Genomic DNA, 19988 nt, shown 5'->3' with positions numbered 1-19988 from the left:
ATTTACACTTAGAGCATAACAACACATGATTGCTCATTTTTCCCCATTGAGGGATGTTTTCTAAAGCAATCTTATTGATTTAGGTGATAACAGTCTAATTTCATTTGAACACAAGTAGACCACTCAATTAATCTAACTACCACAAGAGCATTAATTGTTAAATGCAGGGGGAAAAAATGTGAATGCCGCCGGACCGAACAAGGATTGATGAGGAGTTTCCTTCAGAGGGGCCAGCCCCTCTATTATGTATTCGGTTTTTCTCTCATTCCTCTCCACCACTAAGCAGCTACAGCTTGATCGTGCCCACCCAAAGGATCCATCTCCTGAGACGGGCGACATCAATGTGAGGACAAAAAGGGGCCCGTTGAAAACTTTCAATAACACACAGTGGAAGGGTTCGCATTCTGTTTGGAGCCAGCTGATCTCGAGGTTGAAAGTGCAGCACAAAGGAGCCTTGAAAAGGAACCCGAGTGTTAAAATGAGAAGGTGAGTTGTGGACCAAGATTTTTTTTTTTCTCCAAAGCGTATTGAGTCTTTTAAGCAGCTGATGCATATGTTTTTTTAAGCTGTAATTATTTATGTATCAGATTGGCAGGTTAAACATGCAAGCTGAAGTTTTGGTGTCTCATTCTAAATAGCTTCCACCCCCCTTAATAAAAAAAACATATATATACTGCATTCAATTCATTTAAATTCAGCATCTTAAAAAATACTTCCAAGCGCCATTCTTAATGTTTTATTGGAGGCCAATATGCACAATATGCGCAAAAATAGCATTGATCTTAAACCTAGAAAAAGAGTACAGTATTATGAATAATTATTTAGTTCTTGCGTGTTTTTGACTTGAAGTTTGACTTCTAAATATTTCAGTGATTCTTTCTTATGCCACAAGAGGGAGCTCACAAACCACTAGTAGTAGTTATACCGCACTTTGCGAAACACTGGTTTATTTCAAACTCATGGGACATAAAAGATACACTGTTAAAAGTAAACCTCCCTGGTTTATGGTTAAAAGAATACAACCTCAAATAATACACACACCATGCAAATATCTATCTTAAAACTAGAAAGATGGCAACAATACGTAGTAAGAAGTAATTGAACCTTGACGTATTTGGAGCAGCCTGACAGGAGAATTTCCTCCGTCATTAAACTGACATACAACGCGACAATGGTATTTACCTGCAAACAATACGGTGGTCTGCAAGAATGTGCGCGCGCAAACAAAACGAGCATGGGAGGGGCCGTTGGAACCAAAATGCAGGGAGTAAATGTAGAGTAGATTTTCTGTCTTGGCAGTCCATACCGCAGGCATCTATCTTACTTCCACAGCGAGATGCTGCGTAAGACGAGGCATAATACGCCACTCTCTTTCTCGAAGCAGGCGTGCGCTTCAGCTTCTGTCCCCTAATGAGGCCCCTATGGAGCTGCTGCTCGTCTTGTTGCTGGGGTTACAATTCCTCGCCGCGTGCCCCGCCGCCTGCTCCTGTAACCGCAGCCACAGGGACGTGGACTGCTCGCGTAGGGCCCTGCGAGAGCTGCCCGACGGCCTCCGGCTCAACCTGCGCTCCCTCAACATGTCCCACAACCGACTCCAGAACCTGGACGGCACGCTGGCCTCTTACACGCACCTTCGCGTCCTCGACGTATCGCACAACCACCTGCGCCGCGTGCCCGATCGCCTGCCTCGCTCCCTCTGGCAACTCCACGCCGCCTCTAACCGGATCCTCCGATTAGACAAGAACGATACGGTCCACCAGTGGAACCTGAGGGTGCTTGACCTCTCCAACAACAATCTAGAGAGGACCGTTTTCATAAACAACACACTGATCAATCTGTGTATGCTCAACTTGAGCTACAATAACCTCTGGACTTTTCCTACCAACATGCCTGCACGTCTGGAGATTATTGACATCTCGCACAATTCACTTGTGAAGGTGCTGCCGGGCTCACTGGACAGACTTCACAATTTATCCCTCTTCTATCTCCACGCCAACCGCCTCTCCGAGCTTCCCTTCGGGGTCTTTGAACAGATACCGTCGCTTCGGGTTCTCACTCTGGGTAACAACCCATGGGCCTGCCACAAGGAGGCTTCCGTGACCTACCTCCTATCCTGGTTACAGCGGAGTGTCGCTCTCATCTTGGGCTGCCCCTGTCGCCCGCAACCTATCTGCGGCGGGGGAAAGACAGGATGGTGGAACTTGAGCACCTTCCATCCTCCTGCCATGATGGCAAGCACACGGGGACTCCTCCCGGACTCCACGAAGGCAACAACCACAATCGATAGCCTTCCTGATACTTGTGCTTCTGCAGGTCAGCGCTCATTCATTCATTTCCACAGTGTCCCCAACGACAGCTCACCTGATTTCTCATTCACAGGCTCAACTCAAGACACGAGAGTCATGACAAAAACTCCAAGGAGGATAACCGATAAGTTCCTCACCACCATCCGAGTAAAGAAGGCAAGCGGTCTTCGGACTGAGAGCGTTAGGAGGAAGGTTCCCCCGTTTTCCGGTGGTGTGGACAACATGGCTCAATCTCTGGCTAAGTACTCCTCAACCTTTCTCCTGTTCAGCTTGGGCCTTCTGTCTCTCATGCTGCCTTGAAGCCTCTGAAGCTTGCTAGACACAACACACCATTTGAAAGCGTCTCTCCCAGAGCCGGTTCAGACCTCCAGGGGGCCCTATGCAAAAATATGCTGCAAGCCGTACAGCGCTACTAGTCTAGACAAGTTACTACACGTGACAGAATGATTACGTCACGCGAGTCCTAACGCTAACTGTGTAGTGCGTGTATTGGGCGCACCGGTACTGGTTTCTCCCATTCTGAACATAACCAAGGAAACACATCACTAACGCGGTACCAAGACTGACCTATAGGACGCAGTATGTTACCAGAGGGAAACCAGACTTTCCGAAAATGGGAGGAAATGGCGTATTTTCCCTGCAAAAAAAAATATTACAAGTGTCTATATTAATAGTTTAAACTGTGAACAGAGCACAAATCGTAATCTCAAAACGGTTTCAAATCATTAAGAAAAATGACACCGATTATTTGTTTTTATAGTCAAATTAATACCTATCCAATTAGTTGTACTGGCACGCAATAATGCTGTTTGTTAACATGTTGCTGTTTTTCCTCTGAAAAACACCAGCACTGATTTTCAAGTAAGTGCCTTGCAATGAACAGGTTGAGGCACATGGTGGCACTACACATTCAAGTACGTACGACTCTGCAGTTTGAAGGTGAACCCTTCACCAGATTCTCTCACGTATTATCTGGATGTATTCATTTTAACCTCATTATGACCTTGATCCCTTTACTTGAAACAATTGAAAATACTTTTTTTTCGTTTTTAACTTTTCCAGTATTTTGTGGTCAAAACAGTGGTGATTAATACATTTTAATAGACTCTGTCCTGTTGTACTTTATTTTACTGTCATCCCAGGAATCATTAACAACGTAGTCAAATGCTCCAGAGAACGTTACACCGATCCAGCACTTTTCTTGGTGCAGTAACAAGTACCTTTTCCAAAACGTTGCGTTCTGTATATCTATATATTTCTGTATTTCTATATATTCTAGTATTCTGTTTATCAAAATAAAGTTATGCACAAATACCAGTTTTTGTCACTTTTGTGTAAAAACCACTTTTCAGAAGACCTTATTGTGCTTCACTTTATAAAATCAGACGTGGAGTTTTTATTCTAACACAGTACGATGAATTATTCAGCGACTACATCTCCCATGCGTAAGCCTACTAACTAAGCATAAAAGCATTAATCCCAGTCAGGCCTTTCTTCTCACTTAATCACAATTGACAACTCGCTACTGCGCGCACGGCTTTGAAAGGTAATCAGAGAGCGATAACTCTCAAATAAAATACGGTTTATTTTCATGAAAAATGTGCGGACAATTGTATATAATACAGTAGATTGTATCTCAAATAGAGTGACGAGCATAATATCACCAACAAATATAGTGTAATATTTTTTGACACTTTTTCTAGTCTAACAGGAGCTTGTTCACTTTGATTTTTCACGCTACAAAATATGCAGCAATTCGTGCACGGAGACACACCCGCAAGGTGTGGATGTTTTGAGAGGAGACATGGGAAAAAAACATGGCAAAATCTGTGGACCCCTCACCCTGCTCATGCCCGAGATCAAGAGAACATCTGATGAGCATCACCCACACTGATAATTTCATCTAATAATACATTTGACATTTCTCTGCAGAAAGTAATTGATCAAACAGAAAAACTGCATTGCTGAAAATTATATTGTATTATATTGATAAAAATAAAGTTTGATTTGCACCTTTTTATGTTTTGTACTTTTACCAGTTCAGTGGCCTAGTAGTAGAGTGTCCGCCCTGAGACTGGAAGGTTGTGGGTTCAAACCCCGGCCGGGTCATACCAAAGACTATAAAAATGGGACCCATTGCCTCCCTGCTTGGCACTCAGCATTTAAGGGTCGGAACTGGGGGGTTAGATCACCAAATGATTCCCGATCGCGGCACCGCTGCTGCTCACCGCTCCCCTCTCCCCCAGGGGATGGATCAAAATCACATGGGGATGGGTTAAATGCAGAGGACAAATTTCACCACAATTTCACCACACCCAGATGTGTCTGTGACGATGATCATTGGAACTTTAACTTGGGACTTTACTGTAGGCCACTGCAAGTTGCTGTGGAGAATCATCATCAAATCTAATGATCTTGCGTTCAAATTCAAAGACAAAAAGATGCACCTCTATAATTAGTATTTAATCTCCCCAGCTGCTTTTAGCTTCAGAACTTTATGACACTCTCTTCAAAGTAGTGTGCTGTAGGAGGTAGTGTTGCCTCATAGCAGCCAATTATTTTGGCTTCTCCAGACAACACAAAGTTGTCAGATTTCTCTTCTCCTAATAACTGACAAGGTGTAGAAGGCTTGTATCATTTACTGTTGCCATTGCTCCCCCCCCCCCCACCACCCACCCTTTTCATTTCTCTGTCTGGGCTTGTTTGTTTGGAGTGGACTGACGCTTTCCTTTTACAGTGACTATTAGGCTTTATACCTTTGTTAGCAGCACAACCTGATGTGCCTTTGTAATGTTTTTTTCATTTTCCAAAACCATTCAGTCGTTACTATAGAGAAATGACCTCTAAAAGGCCCATGACTAGAAAGTATCACCAATATAGTGAGCCCTCACCTTATGATATTAAACCGAATGAGAAGCTGTTTGAACTCTCTTTGTGCCAGCCACACAGCCACAGGATCAATCGTAACCCCCAAATCAGGCTGTTACCCAACCAAAGGACGCTCCAATGTTGCACATAAAGTTTATCTGATAAAAGCTAATCTGTATTGACAGCTTGCGTCTATATGCCAAGAGGCTCGCCGTCTCTCTCAGCCAAGAGCAATGTTTTCCTGTCTGGGTGCTGATCAACTAAAAAGGGAATGTGGAGGAATTTGGAACGAGCGAGGCGTATTCCAGCTGAAGCCGAGAGACTGATGAGACAGGCAAAATTCAACCCTTCGGCATAGTTGAGGGGGTGGGGGATTTAGATGTGGTGGATCTCACTTCTTGTCTCCATGGCGCAGACAAGGCAAGGTCGGTGTTAAGGTCATTGTTTGCAGTGTCAGAGAAGAATGCGTGGTGGCACTCAGTTAGCAGGAAAAATTAAACAGAAAGGAGGCTAGCGCAAGTATACAACACAACGAAATTTGGATCCAACTAACTTGGCTTCAAATTGGTCATTTATGAATAATTGGTTATTAGTGTAAAAATACAATTTGAATAGGATTAACACACCAAAAGCAGCACCAACGTGCAGAATTGAAAACATTCTGCCAAAGAGTCTACTTTTCAGTTCTCCTGCTTGCAGCACAGCTGCTTTGCCGGGGAATTTGCGCTACCTTGTGGCGGCTTGCCCGATCACGTGATATACCGGAGTTCCTGGAGATTTGAATAATGCCCCACATTTTAAGATACAAGCGTATCTGCAGGCTCAGCGAGGCGCAAGCTCCAAAAAACAGGAATGGTAAGCAGTTAAAACTGCTGGGTTAATTTGAAAACCCAAATCAATCCATTTTTTTGTACAAAAATGGGTTATTTTGTTTAACCCAAGTTGGTTTATTTTAACCCAGCATTTAAGGCAGTAGTGGTGTTTTACATTGCCTCTCCCTGTGGAGCTATTGTTTTCAGCTCCTTCCTCAATCTCAGCAGTACCCTCCAAAATGTCGACACGCACCTCGGCCCTCCCGCTACCTCCTGTGCAAGTGACAGGATGGCTCCTCGCAGGGCTTGAACACCGTTCTCCATCATGTGCAGCACACACACTCTTGCCAGAGTCGTCACAGACTCCAGAGGCTCGGTGGGAGCAGCAGGGGCATGTACTTATCTCCTGGCCCAGTGGAGCAGGTAAATGATGTCATCGTCATCCACTCGTAATTGAGCAGCATTGGCCGAAAGAGACCCACATCCAAATGCTTTTTTAATATAAGTCCAAATGGCAAGACGATGACATGTTAATATTTGATTTGAAAATAAAGACCCTTTTAAGTTTCATATTGATTGATTATGTACAAAGGGGAATAAATCACCTTCAACAGAAACTATTAGTGGAAGTTCTGTTGAGTTGGGTGCATGTGCGGCTGGCATGCCTTTGGCTTTAAAGCAAGGCCACACATTCGTACCTCCCGCGTCATTTTTGGGGGCAGGATATACCCTGCACCTCGCCTAAACTGCCGGTCACGACAATGTAGTCGAAAAAGCAACCTCACCATTCATCTCGGCTCAACCTTGGCAGAGGTCTGCGCTTTCCTAAGTGCTATTCGAGTTTAGAAACATGATCCTTCCTGGAGTCATATAGATTTTAGATAGAGCGGAAAGCGCAAAATGAAACACAATCTGTACTATTACATTGTTTTTTCTTCAGAGTTGTTGAGTTACTATTTTTTTTTTTTGCTTGACATATCATGCAGAGTGAGTCAAGTACAACGATCACCCCCAACCCCGACATTTAATGGAGAAAGAATAGAGAGGTGGATACTTGCAGCGTTCTCACATAGGGACATGTAAGTACTGGAGAGAATTATATGTGTTTCATAAGTTAATACACATCATGGTTGGTTGCACGGTTCTAAAAATGACATTTTTCTTGTCAATGTCCTGCTAGTTATTAGCCATCATGCTTTTGGCTACATACTATTTACGTAAGCATTTACTTGGCAAAATTAATTAGTGTGTGTAATCGATACTCAATTAATTGTACAACCCATATTTACGCTCACGATAAGTTCCATTTCCATCCCATGGTTATCGTCACAACATCAATATTACACTTTCATTTCTTAGTAATGTGATTAAATGTCTGCATATCGCAGTGGCCCCATCTTTGTGGAATGTTAGCGTGTAGCCCCTGGCACAGCTTAATTAACTCATCTGCCGAGTTAAAGCAGGAATAATGAAAGAAATCATTCATCAGCAGAGCATCCTTCCCACTGATCTACCTTCAAATGGTTTCTCTCTATCGTAACAAAGGTACGCATATGATAACCACCTTTGGGAAAACAAACGCATCAACGATGAAAACAAGAATCTTTCATTCATTCCGCCAGTTTCAACTGATAATTTATGGTCAGGATGGGCTTTTTAAGCGAGATGAAAGGGCTGACAGACTGCAGTTTGGTGGGTGGCTAATTCCTGAAATAGGACTGTCAATTATGCATGTTACGGCCTGGCTTCCTCCCTGCAGTCGGGGCCTCGCTCGCTTTGGTTAAACAGAGGGAGGAAAGAAAGACACTAGAGGGAGACACTTTGTGCGCATCTGCAGCTTTCATGGCTTCACAGGCCAAACATATGAGGGACACACACACACACACAGACACACACACACACATACACACACACACACACACACACATACACACACACACACACATACACACACACAAATAAGACATCCAGAGAAAACCATGATGCCTCAATCCAGAGTGATCAATAGAAAATCATTTGTTAGCTCCAAAGGATAACATCCTGTTTGATTAATATCCTGAGCAATATAGCAAATTCATGTAAGTGAAATAAAACTTTTCCTCTTTTTTTGTATTTATATATTTATTTATTTACTTACTTACTTACTTACTTATCGTAGCATCTGCAACAATTACGGCAAGTACAGTCGTAAATGTGAAATCTCCCAAACAAAACCCAAAGCAGGAATTAAGTGGGTGGAAAGGCGTTTTCACCTTGATCCAAGAACAATTTGGCCAAGGTCGAAGGAATATTGCGAGGGTTTTAAAATGATGACCGCGACAGGAAATAGGAGGCGTGCTCTGCAAAACGCTGTCTCGTAACTCTGTTGCTTCTCTCACTTTCTTTCTGCTCTCAGCTCTTTCACACACTATCAATTTTATTTCTCTCCAAAGCCTCAAATCCTCCAGTTTTCATGCAAAGGCTCGATTTGTTACAAGCGCTTCTCCGTGCCGGGTTGCCCCTCTTTAGAAAAGAGGTTCATCTTTTGCTATTGAACTGCGGGGGATGCATTTACACTGACACAACTATGCTTTCAGAAATCCCTGCAATCCAAAATATGACTGTAAATGTTTCATTAAGGTTCCACACAGATTGGTTCATAGAATTCCCTTGAAAAAAATCCTGCATTGAATATTTTCCCCTGCCGGAACCTTTTAAAAAGGCTTCAAAGCCATAATAATATACCATCATTGAATCTTTGCTCATACCTTGTTATGAACTCAGCACATTCATTTGAGTTCCGCTAAAGGATGACATGCTAGGTGGTGAGGTGGAGATTTTATTCTCCTAGCTTTAAAACCTCCATCAAATATTGTGAGATGTCACACTTTGAGCGTCGCTTCTTTCACATTTGATTTGATTCATCTTTCTTGCCCTGTGCTGTTGAAAATCACAGAATCAAAAAGCTGTGATAACAATGTTTAAAAAAGAAAATGGAATAAGCCAACCTCCACTGCAAAATCGGAGACAGATTTGAGCGTAACAACAAAAATGCAGCTCTCTTGAATCAGCCAAACAGGGAAGTTTTTGTAAATAATTGTTAATATATCATCAAATGGCACAGGGCAAAACAATACAGCAAAAATCAACTTCCTTTTCACACAGGATTTCACACTTTTATGTTGTTTGACAGATGTGTGCTTCACCAAATAGTCACCAATTGCTTTGTTTTCCCCTTCCCTCTAGACACAGGCGGCTGCAATGTGGCCACCTGACTAGAGATATATCCTCAAATACCCCCCCCCCCTTAAAAAAATGTCATTTGTTGTTGTTGTTGTTGTTTTTAAATCAAAGTTATTGTTTGAAAAACATGCTGCCAAGCCAGATAAGGACGTCTCGGTGATAGTGCTCCTCATGGACAGGCCAACATATTCACCAAAAGTTCCCTGAATGTAAACAATAGTATGGGGCTCAGTAGTCACGTTTCGGGCAGTCGAAATATTCAAAACATATCAAGCATTGTGTCCCAATAGTTTGGCCTATCCTTACAAGGTTGCACGTTTCTAAATAGAATTCTATAAGAAAAATGTAAACCAAAAATGTAAGACAAAGGAGCATCCGTTTTTTTCCCAGGTCATCGCAGTGGAATGTGATTGACATTCAACAGTGTTGCCCTGATAAAAGAGATTTTATCAATCACGTAGAGAAGAACCAAATCTGTCATATGAAGAAACACAAATGTCCAATCGAGCGGTTGCATAAGTGTGCCAACCCCAAATTAAACACATAATTACAGCACTCAGTCCTTTTGACACATGTTGACTTGGCAATATTGGGCCACTCGCCGTTGCAAAGGTGCCTCAAAATGAGTTGAACATTACAAATATAACCCGTATCGTATGAGGGTAGGGCATCAATCCCCGTGGGAAAAGACTTCCATAATGAATGGAGATGTGAAAGGCCGTGCCTCGGGGTCGGCAGAAAGGATTTGGAGCTTTTTGTGCACTGGAAACCTGCTTGTATATGGGTTTAATGGCTCAGGAGACTTACTCCGATAATCAGCTAACCCTTCGGACCAAGTGTAGGTAAGATTTTGAACATTTGCAGACTCTGCTTTCTTCTGTATTGTTGGCTGCTTTTGAGTTACCGAATAGTGATTTCCTGTATTGATTCACTGACGTAAACATGTTTTAATTTCATCGCGTACATGGCTTGGTTAATAAAAACAGGCTTGCTGTGTGAATGTATTTTACGGTTCATGCTTGAATGTGGCAGGTCCATTCATGTGCACCCTACTGAAACATAAAAGTCAAATTCGCCGACCATAAATCGTCCTATAAAAGCAGGTTTACAAGCTGCTTAGACAAACATTGAATTACACCATTGTCAAAATGTAGTTGTGATTCAATTGTTGCAATTGGCTGACGACCAGTTCAGGGTGTACCAAAAAATAATTTTAGCAAGTTTGGGTTCAAACATCGTGTCATCAACCTGTATTTATGGTAGCATACATAAGGAGTCCGCTAACCTGTTTTCCAGGTTTGGTCGCATGACATTTAGTATGTAGAGGAATTACTGATGCATTCCAGGAAAGTGGGAAGTTGGACTTTTACGAGTGAGACCTCCGACCTCTGGCCAGTGCACTGGAACGCCTCGCAAACTGGGAGGTCCAACTCACAAAGTCGGAGAAATTAATATCTCAACTTCCCGAGTTGCTTCAAAGTGATGCCACTCAACAATGGTGACCACCCCCCATGGAGTAGATGGCAAAACATAATAAACAATATTGTTAATATAGATTTATTTAGTTATTCAACATAATTTTCTGTAAGCTGGCAGAGTCCAATTGCGAGTCCACCGTGGCCCATGGGCTCAGGTAACAACCATCACAGATTCACCCGTTTTCTGGCTTTGGTCATGTGACGTTTGTAAGCGGAACACTGAGCTGAGGAGGCACTGTGACGTCATTTTCAGCCGATAGCAAGTGGCAGTACAAGGCAAAATGCCACCCTCCCCTGATATGGATAAAAACAGGTGCTTTATGCTTAATTCATATTCCACAAACACAATATCAATTTGAATAGGGTCTTTATACTAGTGTTTGTGTGTCTGTGTGGGGGGGGTATAGAATAAATTATCAAGGAAATTTTGAACTTGACTTCCCCTTTAAGCAGACAGCCATCCCTTCTTTCCACATTAGACTGTGCACCTGCTTGGAGGTGCAATAGGACACTTTCACTTCTCGTGCTTTATTGCTTAATGAAATGACAAATAGGAGGATTTCGTCGCAGATTGCCGGAGTTGACGTCATTCGGATCGGTTAGGCGACAGGGCGAGGCCCCGCCCCCTGTGGGCCAAGGTAGAGCGGACTGTGTGGAGAGAAGGAAGGGAAGGGGAGGGGAGAGGAGGAGGGGGAGGAGGGAGGAGAAAGGGGAGGGAGGAGGGAGGAGGAAGGGGAGGGAGGAGGGAGCAGGGGGCTGAGCTGATCCCACGTGTGACGCTGTCGTTCCCGGCTCAGTAATATTCTCATAGCGGGGCTTTGCATATCTCCTGCCCGTCTGTGTGTCTGTCACTGTCACTGTCACTGTTCCTGTAGTCCCAGCCGATAGTTAGGAATAGCTATGGAAGGAGACGGGAGTCAAGCCACATCCGGAAGCCTAAGCGACTCACAACATGACCCGGGGTAAGAATCTTTGCACGACATTCAAGCCGTGTTTTGTGCATGTTTGCAAGATCTTCGAGAGGACTTGGACTGGCGTGCAGGATCCGTCCACACGTCACGCACTCGCTGCCTTTCAAGGGGGCAGTTTTGGAGAGCTTTCAGCGCGACTGCCCCCCCTTTCCTATAACAACGAGCGAGACTGTTATTCCGACTCGATCGGTCGCGCTTTATCCTTTAAGGTCGCTTTTAGAACTAGTTAGTCGTCAAAATGGCCGAACTGACATCTGGACTCACTTGTGTTGTGTTTCCCCCTTCCAGTAAAATGTTTATCGGTGGCCTCAGCTGGCAAACCTCACCAGGTGAGACTGTTTTCCTCTCGGACAACACTGTCCTTGCATTTCGTCTTGTTTGCGTGTTGTTTGTTGACTGTGTTTGCGGCGATTGTCGTCGCGGTGGCGTGCGAATGCGTGCGTGCACGAGTGCACACTGTGGGATGTCTCGGTTGGTGTGTGCACGGCGTTATTTCCGATCTTCGTCCACATCTCAAGTCCTCTATTCGACCCCTATATGCGCATCGCGGCGGTGCTGCTGGTGGAGGGGGCGGGGTGTGCGTGTGTGTGTGCGCGCGTGTGTGTGTGTGTGCGCGCGTGCGTGTGTTTTTCATTTTCATTACCACAACGTGTGCGTTGTCTCTCTAATGACCTGATGTGATTCATTCCACAGACAGCCTTAGAGACTATTTTAATAAATTTGGAGAAATAAGAGAATGTATGGTGATGCGAGACCCCACGACGAAACGCTCAAGGTAAATAAAATGCTGGTGGACTTTTTCTCTCATGCAGCGATATCGCTTTACTTTTGTTTCGTGGTTAATCCACTGTTTGTGTGTGCGCGCGTGTGTGTGGGTGAGAGAGAAGCGGAGAGCGCGTGCATGCGTGCGCGCGCGCCTGCGTGTGGTTTCACAGCGAGCCAGATAAGCTTAAATGCTCGCTGCTGTAAAGCTGCGACCGAATGCAATTTGACATTGACTTTGTGACTGCAGCACAGTGTGGCGAATAGCGTGCTCACTTTCAGTTTCTGCCACAGGACGTCCGCAATCTGGATGATAAACGCATGCACTGTACCACGACTGTTTTAGCAAGAAACAAACAACACTGTTAAGATACCGAGGTCAAAGCAATATGACGTGCTATGCGATGTAGTCTTGCAATCGAAACAATCCTAAGTTGTTTATTTTTTCCTTTGCATGCATGCATTTTAACACCGTTGTTGTTTGTGTCTTTGCTTTGCAGAGGATTTGGGTTTGTGACATTTACAGATGCTGCCAGCGTAGAAAAAGTCTTAGCTCAGCAACACCACGAATTAGACTCAAAGACGGTGAGTTAATTTCTTTTGACATTTTGGTAATTTTGTAAAGTCTGAGACTGTATGTGTTTTCAATGCCTGATGGAAAGCCCCACTTTGCTCAAGGTCATGAATAAGGGCTAAATGCACGATGGTCCTTTCAGCACTAATGCTGGCAATAAAACACAGCTCCACTGTGCAATATTATGTGTGCACGTTCACTTCTCTGGATGAATGAGACGGACACGCCCCCCTCTTGACTTCCCCTCCACATGCAGCACACACACACACACGCACACGCAAGCGTGCATCAAGTACAGTGAAGAGCGTGCGGGACCTTGTCCGCCACCTTGCTACCGTTGTCACGTTTTTGAAAAGGGGAAAAAGGGTTCCAAATGCTCTCCTTAAAACATCCCAAAATACTTTATCTTTAAGAAAAAAAAATCAAGGGAACTCAATGAGTTTACTTTCCTGTTAATATGTGACTTGTATTTACTCGCTGTGTTTGTTGCGTGAAAATGTGTTGCATAGTGACAGAATAAATGTTTTTTAGCTCAAAATTTAGATGGCTGGGATTTCATTGAAATTCATTTCTGCATATTGATAAAACACTTTTTCCCTTTTTGGCCTGTAAGATTATCAGAATGGACTTTGTGTATTTAGTTTTACATTCAAATAATCTGCCTTTCATAAAGTATTCGCAGATAAATCAGTGTTTATAGATTCACAGGGATGGAGATTTTGTCTCTAGTTTTTACATTTGTAGTATTCCGAAATCTAGTGCATGTCAGAGCCTGAGAATTTTGGTTTGCTTTCGGATTTGCCACTTTCCCACAGGAGTTGCGCTCTTGTCAGCTCATGTCACTAAATTGCCTTAAGCTCTATTTATGTGCTATTGGGGATGAAGGTGATAAGATCACACTTTGTTCCATATGTTTCCAATTAGTAGCCACGGAGAGAAGACAGAAGTTCTTGAGAGCTAAATGAACAGCAAGTTACGACTGATGGTATCACAGAACTGTAAAATAGTGGCGATTCAGAAGGTGTCTGAAGAGACGAGGTATTTTCAATCGTCTGTGAAATATTGAACTAGCAATTGACACTGTGAGAACTTTTCAACAGTGAAGTTGTCCTTTGTGCTGACTGCAGCGATTCCAAGAAGGAGTTAAAATTCCTTGTGCGCTTTTTAATTATTCCGCTAAGCCTTTTTATAGGATTTAACCTGAGGACCTTGGGCTCATTCATTCGGTGTAGTACAGTACCTCCAGCTGACTGACTGTAATAGCTGGCCCAGCAATAAACTACCATGTTTTTGATTGTTGAGAAATGGCTTGAACCTTCGGGCAGATTTTAAATAATACCATGTTAATAAAGGAAAAAGAATACCAAAAAAATAGGGAAAAATTAGTGTTGTTTTATCCATTTGATGATCACAATGTTTAAAAATAATAGTGTGACAGTCCAAATGTGATTATTATTGATTATTGACACATCTCCTTTGAAATGAATAGAAATGTATTATTTCTAAATTTTAAAAGAATAAAAAAAAAATATGACCCTGTCTTTGTGTGAGGGGACATGCCGAGAATGAGCGGAGAGAGGCTCAGCTGGACTCAAAAGGGGAATACAGTGCACGGTCAGCGTCTTAAACTGATATTCCAGTGGGAAGCTTCAAATTAATTCTTTATAATGACCATCATCACAGTCTTATTGCTGAATTTTTATAGAGTCGCTATTTAAAAAGGCAACTTTATTTGCAGTCCTGGGAAATAAAGTATTTTACCTCTTTAAAAAAACATTAGTCTTAGTGAATATGAGAGGATTTTTGTCATTAATATAAAGATGTGAATCAAAATACACTTGATGAAAAATTATCTGACTTGATCATTAATAATTCAAAATCAAGAAAAAAAAAACAATTTTTTTTTTTGTTGTGTGTTCCACAGTTTCCAAGTCGGTGCCCTGATCTGACTTGATGATAGAGGGACAAAGAAAAAGCGTTCTTCGGTGTCGTTCATGCAAAAAATTAGAAAAAAAGTGACATGATTGTAATCCTGTCAATAGTTTTAAATTTATCGAGCTCAGCCCTCTTGTTATTCCGACAAATATTTGACTGTGTGATTGACACACCAGCCTTGCGACGTGATCCCGATGACTCAGAACACATTCGGAAATAGATATTTCCCAGCTGCTAATGCGCCGTTGAAACGTGCTACGGAATAGAACAAACCCGAGGCAGCCGGCTTTGTGTTCTTCCTCACCATTAGTCAGTGGCCACTCTCTGCTCTTGTGTTTTTTTCAACAATGACGATGCATCAGGACCCGTCATATCTCTCGCACAGTTGCTCAGCACGAATGAAATGTAGAGAGCGACTTGCAAACGTTCTTGATTTGTGTGCAGATTTTTGATTGGACAGAAGCGTCGGACTTTGCGTGGTTGTCCGGTGAATCTTTCCTGTCACGGGTCACCTTGAACGGGCTGGGGCTGTCTGTGAGAGGCCGCAGGGGCTGTGACTGTGAATGGGCTGAGTCATATTATGAGCATTCAAAGGGGGGAATGTGGAAATCAAACCTCATTTGCATTTTAATGTCTTACTGGATCTGTGAATTTATACAATATTTCTGTCTTTGCAAACATTTTTTTTTTTTCAGCATAACTTTGTCATTAGGTGCTTTTGAATAAGTTTTAAAGGGAAATAAAGCATAAATGTAGTAAACCAATTATTTTATATATATATATATATATATATATATATATATATATATATATATATATATATATATATATATATATATATATATATATATATATATATATATATATATATATATATAAATATAAAAAACCATTGGTGCTCCTTTTTCTTCCAACCGGTTATGAAAACACTTGGATGGAGATATGAACGAGACATATGGGAAAGCACAGCCTTAGGCGTCACAACACACATGCTGGTAATTCAGAACATATTTCTCATTTCCCCCATTGCTTTGTTCGAAATATGTTTGCCCCGACAATGTTTGGAGCTCAGGCGGGCATGGACAGTTGAAGAGCATTTTTACAAGGCAGCAGATATATTGCTCGAAGACTGATTACACATTAATTGGTATATTGTAACAAAACTTAATGGGTATAAAAAGTCTACACACCCCTGTTCATATGCTGTTTTTTGTGTGCATACTTATAAATGATGTTCAAACTCAACCAGTTACATTCAAACTGCACTAAACAAGTCAAGCTGTCGCATCCATTATCATAACCAGGGCTGTGGACTCTGACTCGGGGACTCGGACTCGGTCGGACTCGGTCATTTTTGCCGGACTCGGACTCGGTGCTGATTTTGACCGAGTCCACCGAGTCCGACAATAACAAAAATACGTTCAATTTTATTTTCATCATGCTGCTGAGAATGCGTCCGGCCTCAAGGCAGCGACTCGGACACTAACAGCAATGCCAATCAGCCAAGTCAGTGTAGAGCGCCTGTTTTGCGGGCTCAAATTTATCATGTCTGATCAGTTCGGCGCGATGAACGCTGACTTGGTTGAGGTGATTTTGTTCCGAAGAACAAACTCAAGTCGTTGAATTGAAACTTGAAAGTATCTGTTTATTGTATTCGTTTATATGTTTAATAAAGACAAAGCCATCACAAAACAGTTGTAATTATTTAGCTTTTGATCTAAATTAGCCTTGAATAAAGACTAAGCAGTCACATGAATTAACAGAAAAACAGAAAAAATGGACAGCCGGACTCCGACGCTGACTCGGACTCGGTGGTCAAGAGGCCGGACTCGGACTCGGTGGTCAAGAGGCCGGACTCGGACTCGGTGCAAAAATCCGACCGAGTCCACAGCCCTGATCATAACTATTAATTTTGCCAGCAATTTGTAAATAATAGTCTAACATTCTGAGTAGACTTTGTACACAACACCACCATTATTTTTATTCATCTTTGAAACCAATGAGACATTCGGAACTGTGTGTACAACACTATACATGTTCCAGTTATGGAAAGTAAATACATTTGATGCAAATAGGTCATGTAGAAGGAAATTGCCCATAAACTGGTTTTGACTGCAGCGAAAGTTTTTCTTCGGTATCACACAACATATGCAAAGCCGATTACAATAACACGTTATTTTCTTTATTATTTGGCCAATGGATCATTTGATGGATTGTGTTCAAAACTGATTGTGGTGCCTAACGGAGTAGCGTAGCTTGACTACTGCTCATTACCAGGTTTCTGGCTCACTTAAACGCAATCAATGTCATATTTTTCCATTTCATATATTTTATCTGAGCCTGAAATTGAAATATAAATAAATAAGAATAATTGAAAAATAGAGACGCGAGTGACCCCCCCGGGGGACATTTTGCTTGTTTTAGTGATATCTGACAGTAAAGTTGTAGAGTAGGACATGAGTAGCAGTCCAGAATAAATTCACCCCATATTCATCACATAGGATTTGGAAAGAAAGTCCAATCAATGATCTAAACTCTGACGTGCCCTTGCATTTGCAGGGCACTGTCTTAGTTAATTATGGCTGAAAGTGTGATTGGCTCACTCTGTCTTCTGTGTATCATTGGCGGGGCTTCATCTGATGACTGTTTGTCGTTGAACTGTTTCCCCTACATCATTTTCTCAATGTCGATATCAGAAAACGAAATACAATGGCTTGAATAGTGGAAGAATTTTGTGTCGTGGCAAGTCTGAAGTGTTTGCGAATTTTGCAGACCGTGTTGTTTAGTGTATTGGTAGACCATGCTACGCCTTGAAAGTCATTCTAACGTTTTCTATTGCGTTCCCTCGTTGCATCTGTCAATTTAGTGAAGTACAAGTAGACTATATTTTAGACTCGCTAAAACAAGGTCTAAGTTCTGGCGCAGGTGGTGTAATGCAATTTTGTTGGACTTGATTGTGGCGCAGACAGACTGTCAATGTATTTCATTTTCAAATATGACGACAGCATGAGCAAATCCCTCTGCATCATTATGGAAATCAATTAAATGAAAAATGATCTTGAAAATATTTTAATAGCACCCCCATGAGTGCGCGGCATAACTATTAGAGGTGATGGAGTTTACACACGGATGCAAGCTCGAGGGTAGAACGCAGTCTCCAAGTACCAAATAGAAAGGAAACTCAGTGAGACTACGCTTTGCGCTAGACTTGATTAAAGCTAAAATGATTAAAAGCTAATTGAAATGAAATGAAAAATGTAAGCCTACATTAAAGCACATAATGATACGGGCTGGTCTCTGATAAATTAGTTAAGCACTGTATTTAATTAGGAATTGTTTACAAAAAAAAAGCCCCTAATCCATCTTGTATCTCTTGTCGGACATACCTTGCAGGTCTGTAATATCTTGTACACGAATGAATAGCCGACATACTGATGTATATTTTTAGGAAAGGTCAATGTGTTTGTTGTCTTTGATTTTAGTGCAATTCTTATTGATTCAAGAGCATAACAAAGGGCCTCTTTCAGGAGTTATTCAGCCGCAAAGATCAGGAAAGTCTGACAGCCCTGATATGAATCATTTACGCTTTAATTTCATGTCCATTCTGTTTGCTATCACACACGAACACCTGTGGAACTCCTCACAGCCCTGAATTGGGAGAGGCTGTGCACTTTGATAAGCCCTCTCCTTTAAGCTTATACACCGCTCCGTTGTGTGAGGGCAGATATGTGTTCATCAGTTTACCCAAGAGCTGCAGTCATATATGGAAATTTTTCTTTTTTTTGCAAAGATTTCTCTGATATGTGCCATTTCTCCCGCTGATCTCACTCGGTAGCAGCCTGTAGAGACCTTGTTGTAAATGGCTTCAGAAGATAAAAGATGGCGGGTTAGTGGCTGTGGGGAGGTCGTGACCTCTCGGTCTCTTCTCATTTTTATTACTTTGACACTGCAGGTTGTGATGATGTCCCAAGGGACCCATTTTTGTTCCATGTGTGGCATTATTTACACAAAGCATGAATTTAGCAAGTCCTATACGTAGGTGTGAACATAATTTGACGATACGTCCTCTTTTGTACTACACAAAATCAGCTGTATAACCTACATTCTGTTGCAATGTTCTAAATTTCTTTCATCCTGCCCCCATTGACTTTCCAAAAGTCAAGCGGTGATAGTTTAATAGTCGAATGTATCCACAACAACTTGGAGGTCCACTATGTGTCAATTGACCCCCCTCTCTCCCCTTCTCATGTACTGTTGGTAAGGTAACATAGTACCAACCCAATGACCTTCACACTTCCACGGGTTGAAAACAATAAACAAAAGGTAAATGCCATTTGTTAAGCTTCTTAATAGTGCTACTTGCCTGCATTTGCACAGATAATCCTGTAAGCAATAAAACCTAATGTTCCATGGTCGAAGCATATTCCCTTTTGCAGGATATTGTTCCTTCTGTTCCTTTCAAGGATCTTGCTGCTTAGTTCACGTGCGGGCATCTACAGTATGATCTGCTTGTTGTTGAAGTGTACTTAACCCTAAAATGACTTTTTTTTTCTTCCCCCCCATAATGTGCCTTTTGGTCCTTCTCTCACCACTTGTACACATTTTCATTCTGGCTTATTTTCGATTTTAATGGTTGTCAAAAGAGGCTTAACCTTCTTGACATTTATTATGCAGCTGGATCTCGCCATTTCCCGCCCAAACCACAGAAAGCCAATGGGCCAAAATATTAGTAAATGACTAATATGTAAATTATCCTGAAGATGATCCAGGTGAAACAGAGTCGATGTAATTTGTGTCACCAGTGCAAAAGGGCCAGTGCATATTTTTGCTTGATGGCCTTCGGGGCCCGACAGTTTTGAACCACAAAACTCCATATGCATGAGTATGTAAAAACAATCGCTGCACCTCACCTGCCCCTGATTTCACTTGCCTCAAAGGAGTCATTCATCATAAGTTGTGACCTAAAAAGGTAACTGCTGCAGTATTTCTCCAAAGAATTGGATCGCCGGTTCTCCTTGGTTAATTTGTCCACATGGCTCTGAAAGTATCATTGGTGGAGT

The 19988-nt window shown here is 42.2% G+C and overlaps 2 protein-coding genes and 1 long non-coding RNA gene across 15 annotated transcripts in view; 2 read left to right on the top strand and 1 right to left on the bottom strand.

Moving 5' to 3' along the window:
• The first annotated feature begins 223 nt into the window (after window positions 1-223).
• LOC148385958 (oligodendrocyte-myelin glycoprotein-like) lies at window positions 224-3603 on the top strand. The gene is made up of 3 exons (XM_088398246.1): window positions 224-486; window positions 1385-2313; window positions 2380-3603. The coding sequence occupies exons 1-3, from the start codon at window positions 245-247 to the stop codon at window positions 2604-2606; spliced, it is 1398 nt and encodes a 465-aa protein (XP_088254372.1). The 5' UTR covers window positions 224-244; the 3' UTR covers window positions 2607-3603.
• Window positions 3604-11036: 7433 nt separating this feature from the next.
• LOC148385957 (uncharacterized) lies at window positions 11037-12216 on the bottom strand. Its single transcript, XR_015863272.1, has 2 exons — window positions 11922-12216; window positions 11037-11808 (listed from the first exon to the last, which is right to left on the bottom strand). It is a non-coding gene; the product is annotated as an uncharacterized LOC148385957 (long non-coding RNA).
• The window catches only part of LOC148385953 (RNA-binding protein Musashi homolog 2), a 202373-nt gene continuing 193815 nt past the window's right edge, over window positions 11431-19988 (top strand). For all 13 annotated transcript variants that reach the window (XR_015863269.1, XM_088399659.1, XM_088399653.1 and 10 more), the window contains exons 1-4: window positions 11431-11648; window positions 11946-11986; window positions 12351-12432; window positions 12920-13004. Coding sequence is in view for 12 of the 13 variants with exons in the window: in XM_088399659.1 (XP_088255785.1) it covers window positions 11587-11648; window positions 11946-11986; window positions 12351-12432; window positions 12920-13004 (270 nt within the window). In the remaining variant the exon portion in view is untranslated. The remainder of the gene's footprint in view (window positions 11649-11945; window positions 11987-12350; window positions 12433-12919; window positions 13005-19988) is intronic.

Source organism: Syngnathus floridae, chromosome 15 (assembly GCF_059516105.1).
Source record: "Syngnathus floridae isolate MCC-2025c chromosome 15, RoL_Sflo_1.0, whole genome shotgun sequence".
In the NCBI taxonomy this organism is placed as follows: Eukaryota; Metazoa; Chordata; class Actinopteri; order Syngnathiformes; family Syngnathidae; genus Syngnathus; species Syngnathus floridae.
This window is presented reverse-complemented; position numbering and strand designations above follow the sequence as displayed.

Bases quoted from the DNA above. Each gene is read 5' to 3' on its own strand.
- LOC148385958 (XM_088398246.1), top strand. From the start codon at position 245: ATGTATTCGGTTTTTCTCTCATTCCTCTCCACCACTAAGCAGCTACAG. The intron at 487-1,384 runs GTGAGTTGTGGA...TTCTCGAAGCAG, and splicing joins CCGAGTGTTAAAATGAGAAG to GCGTGCGCTTCAGCTTCTGT. The intron at 2,314-2,379 runs GTCAGCGCTCAT...TCTCATTCACAG, and splicing joins TGATACTTGTGCTTCTGCAG to GCTCAACTCAAGACACGAGA.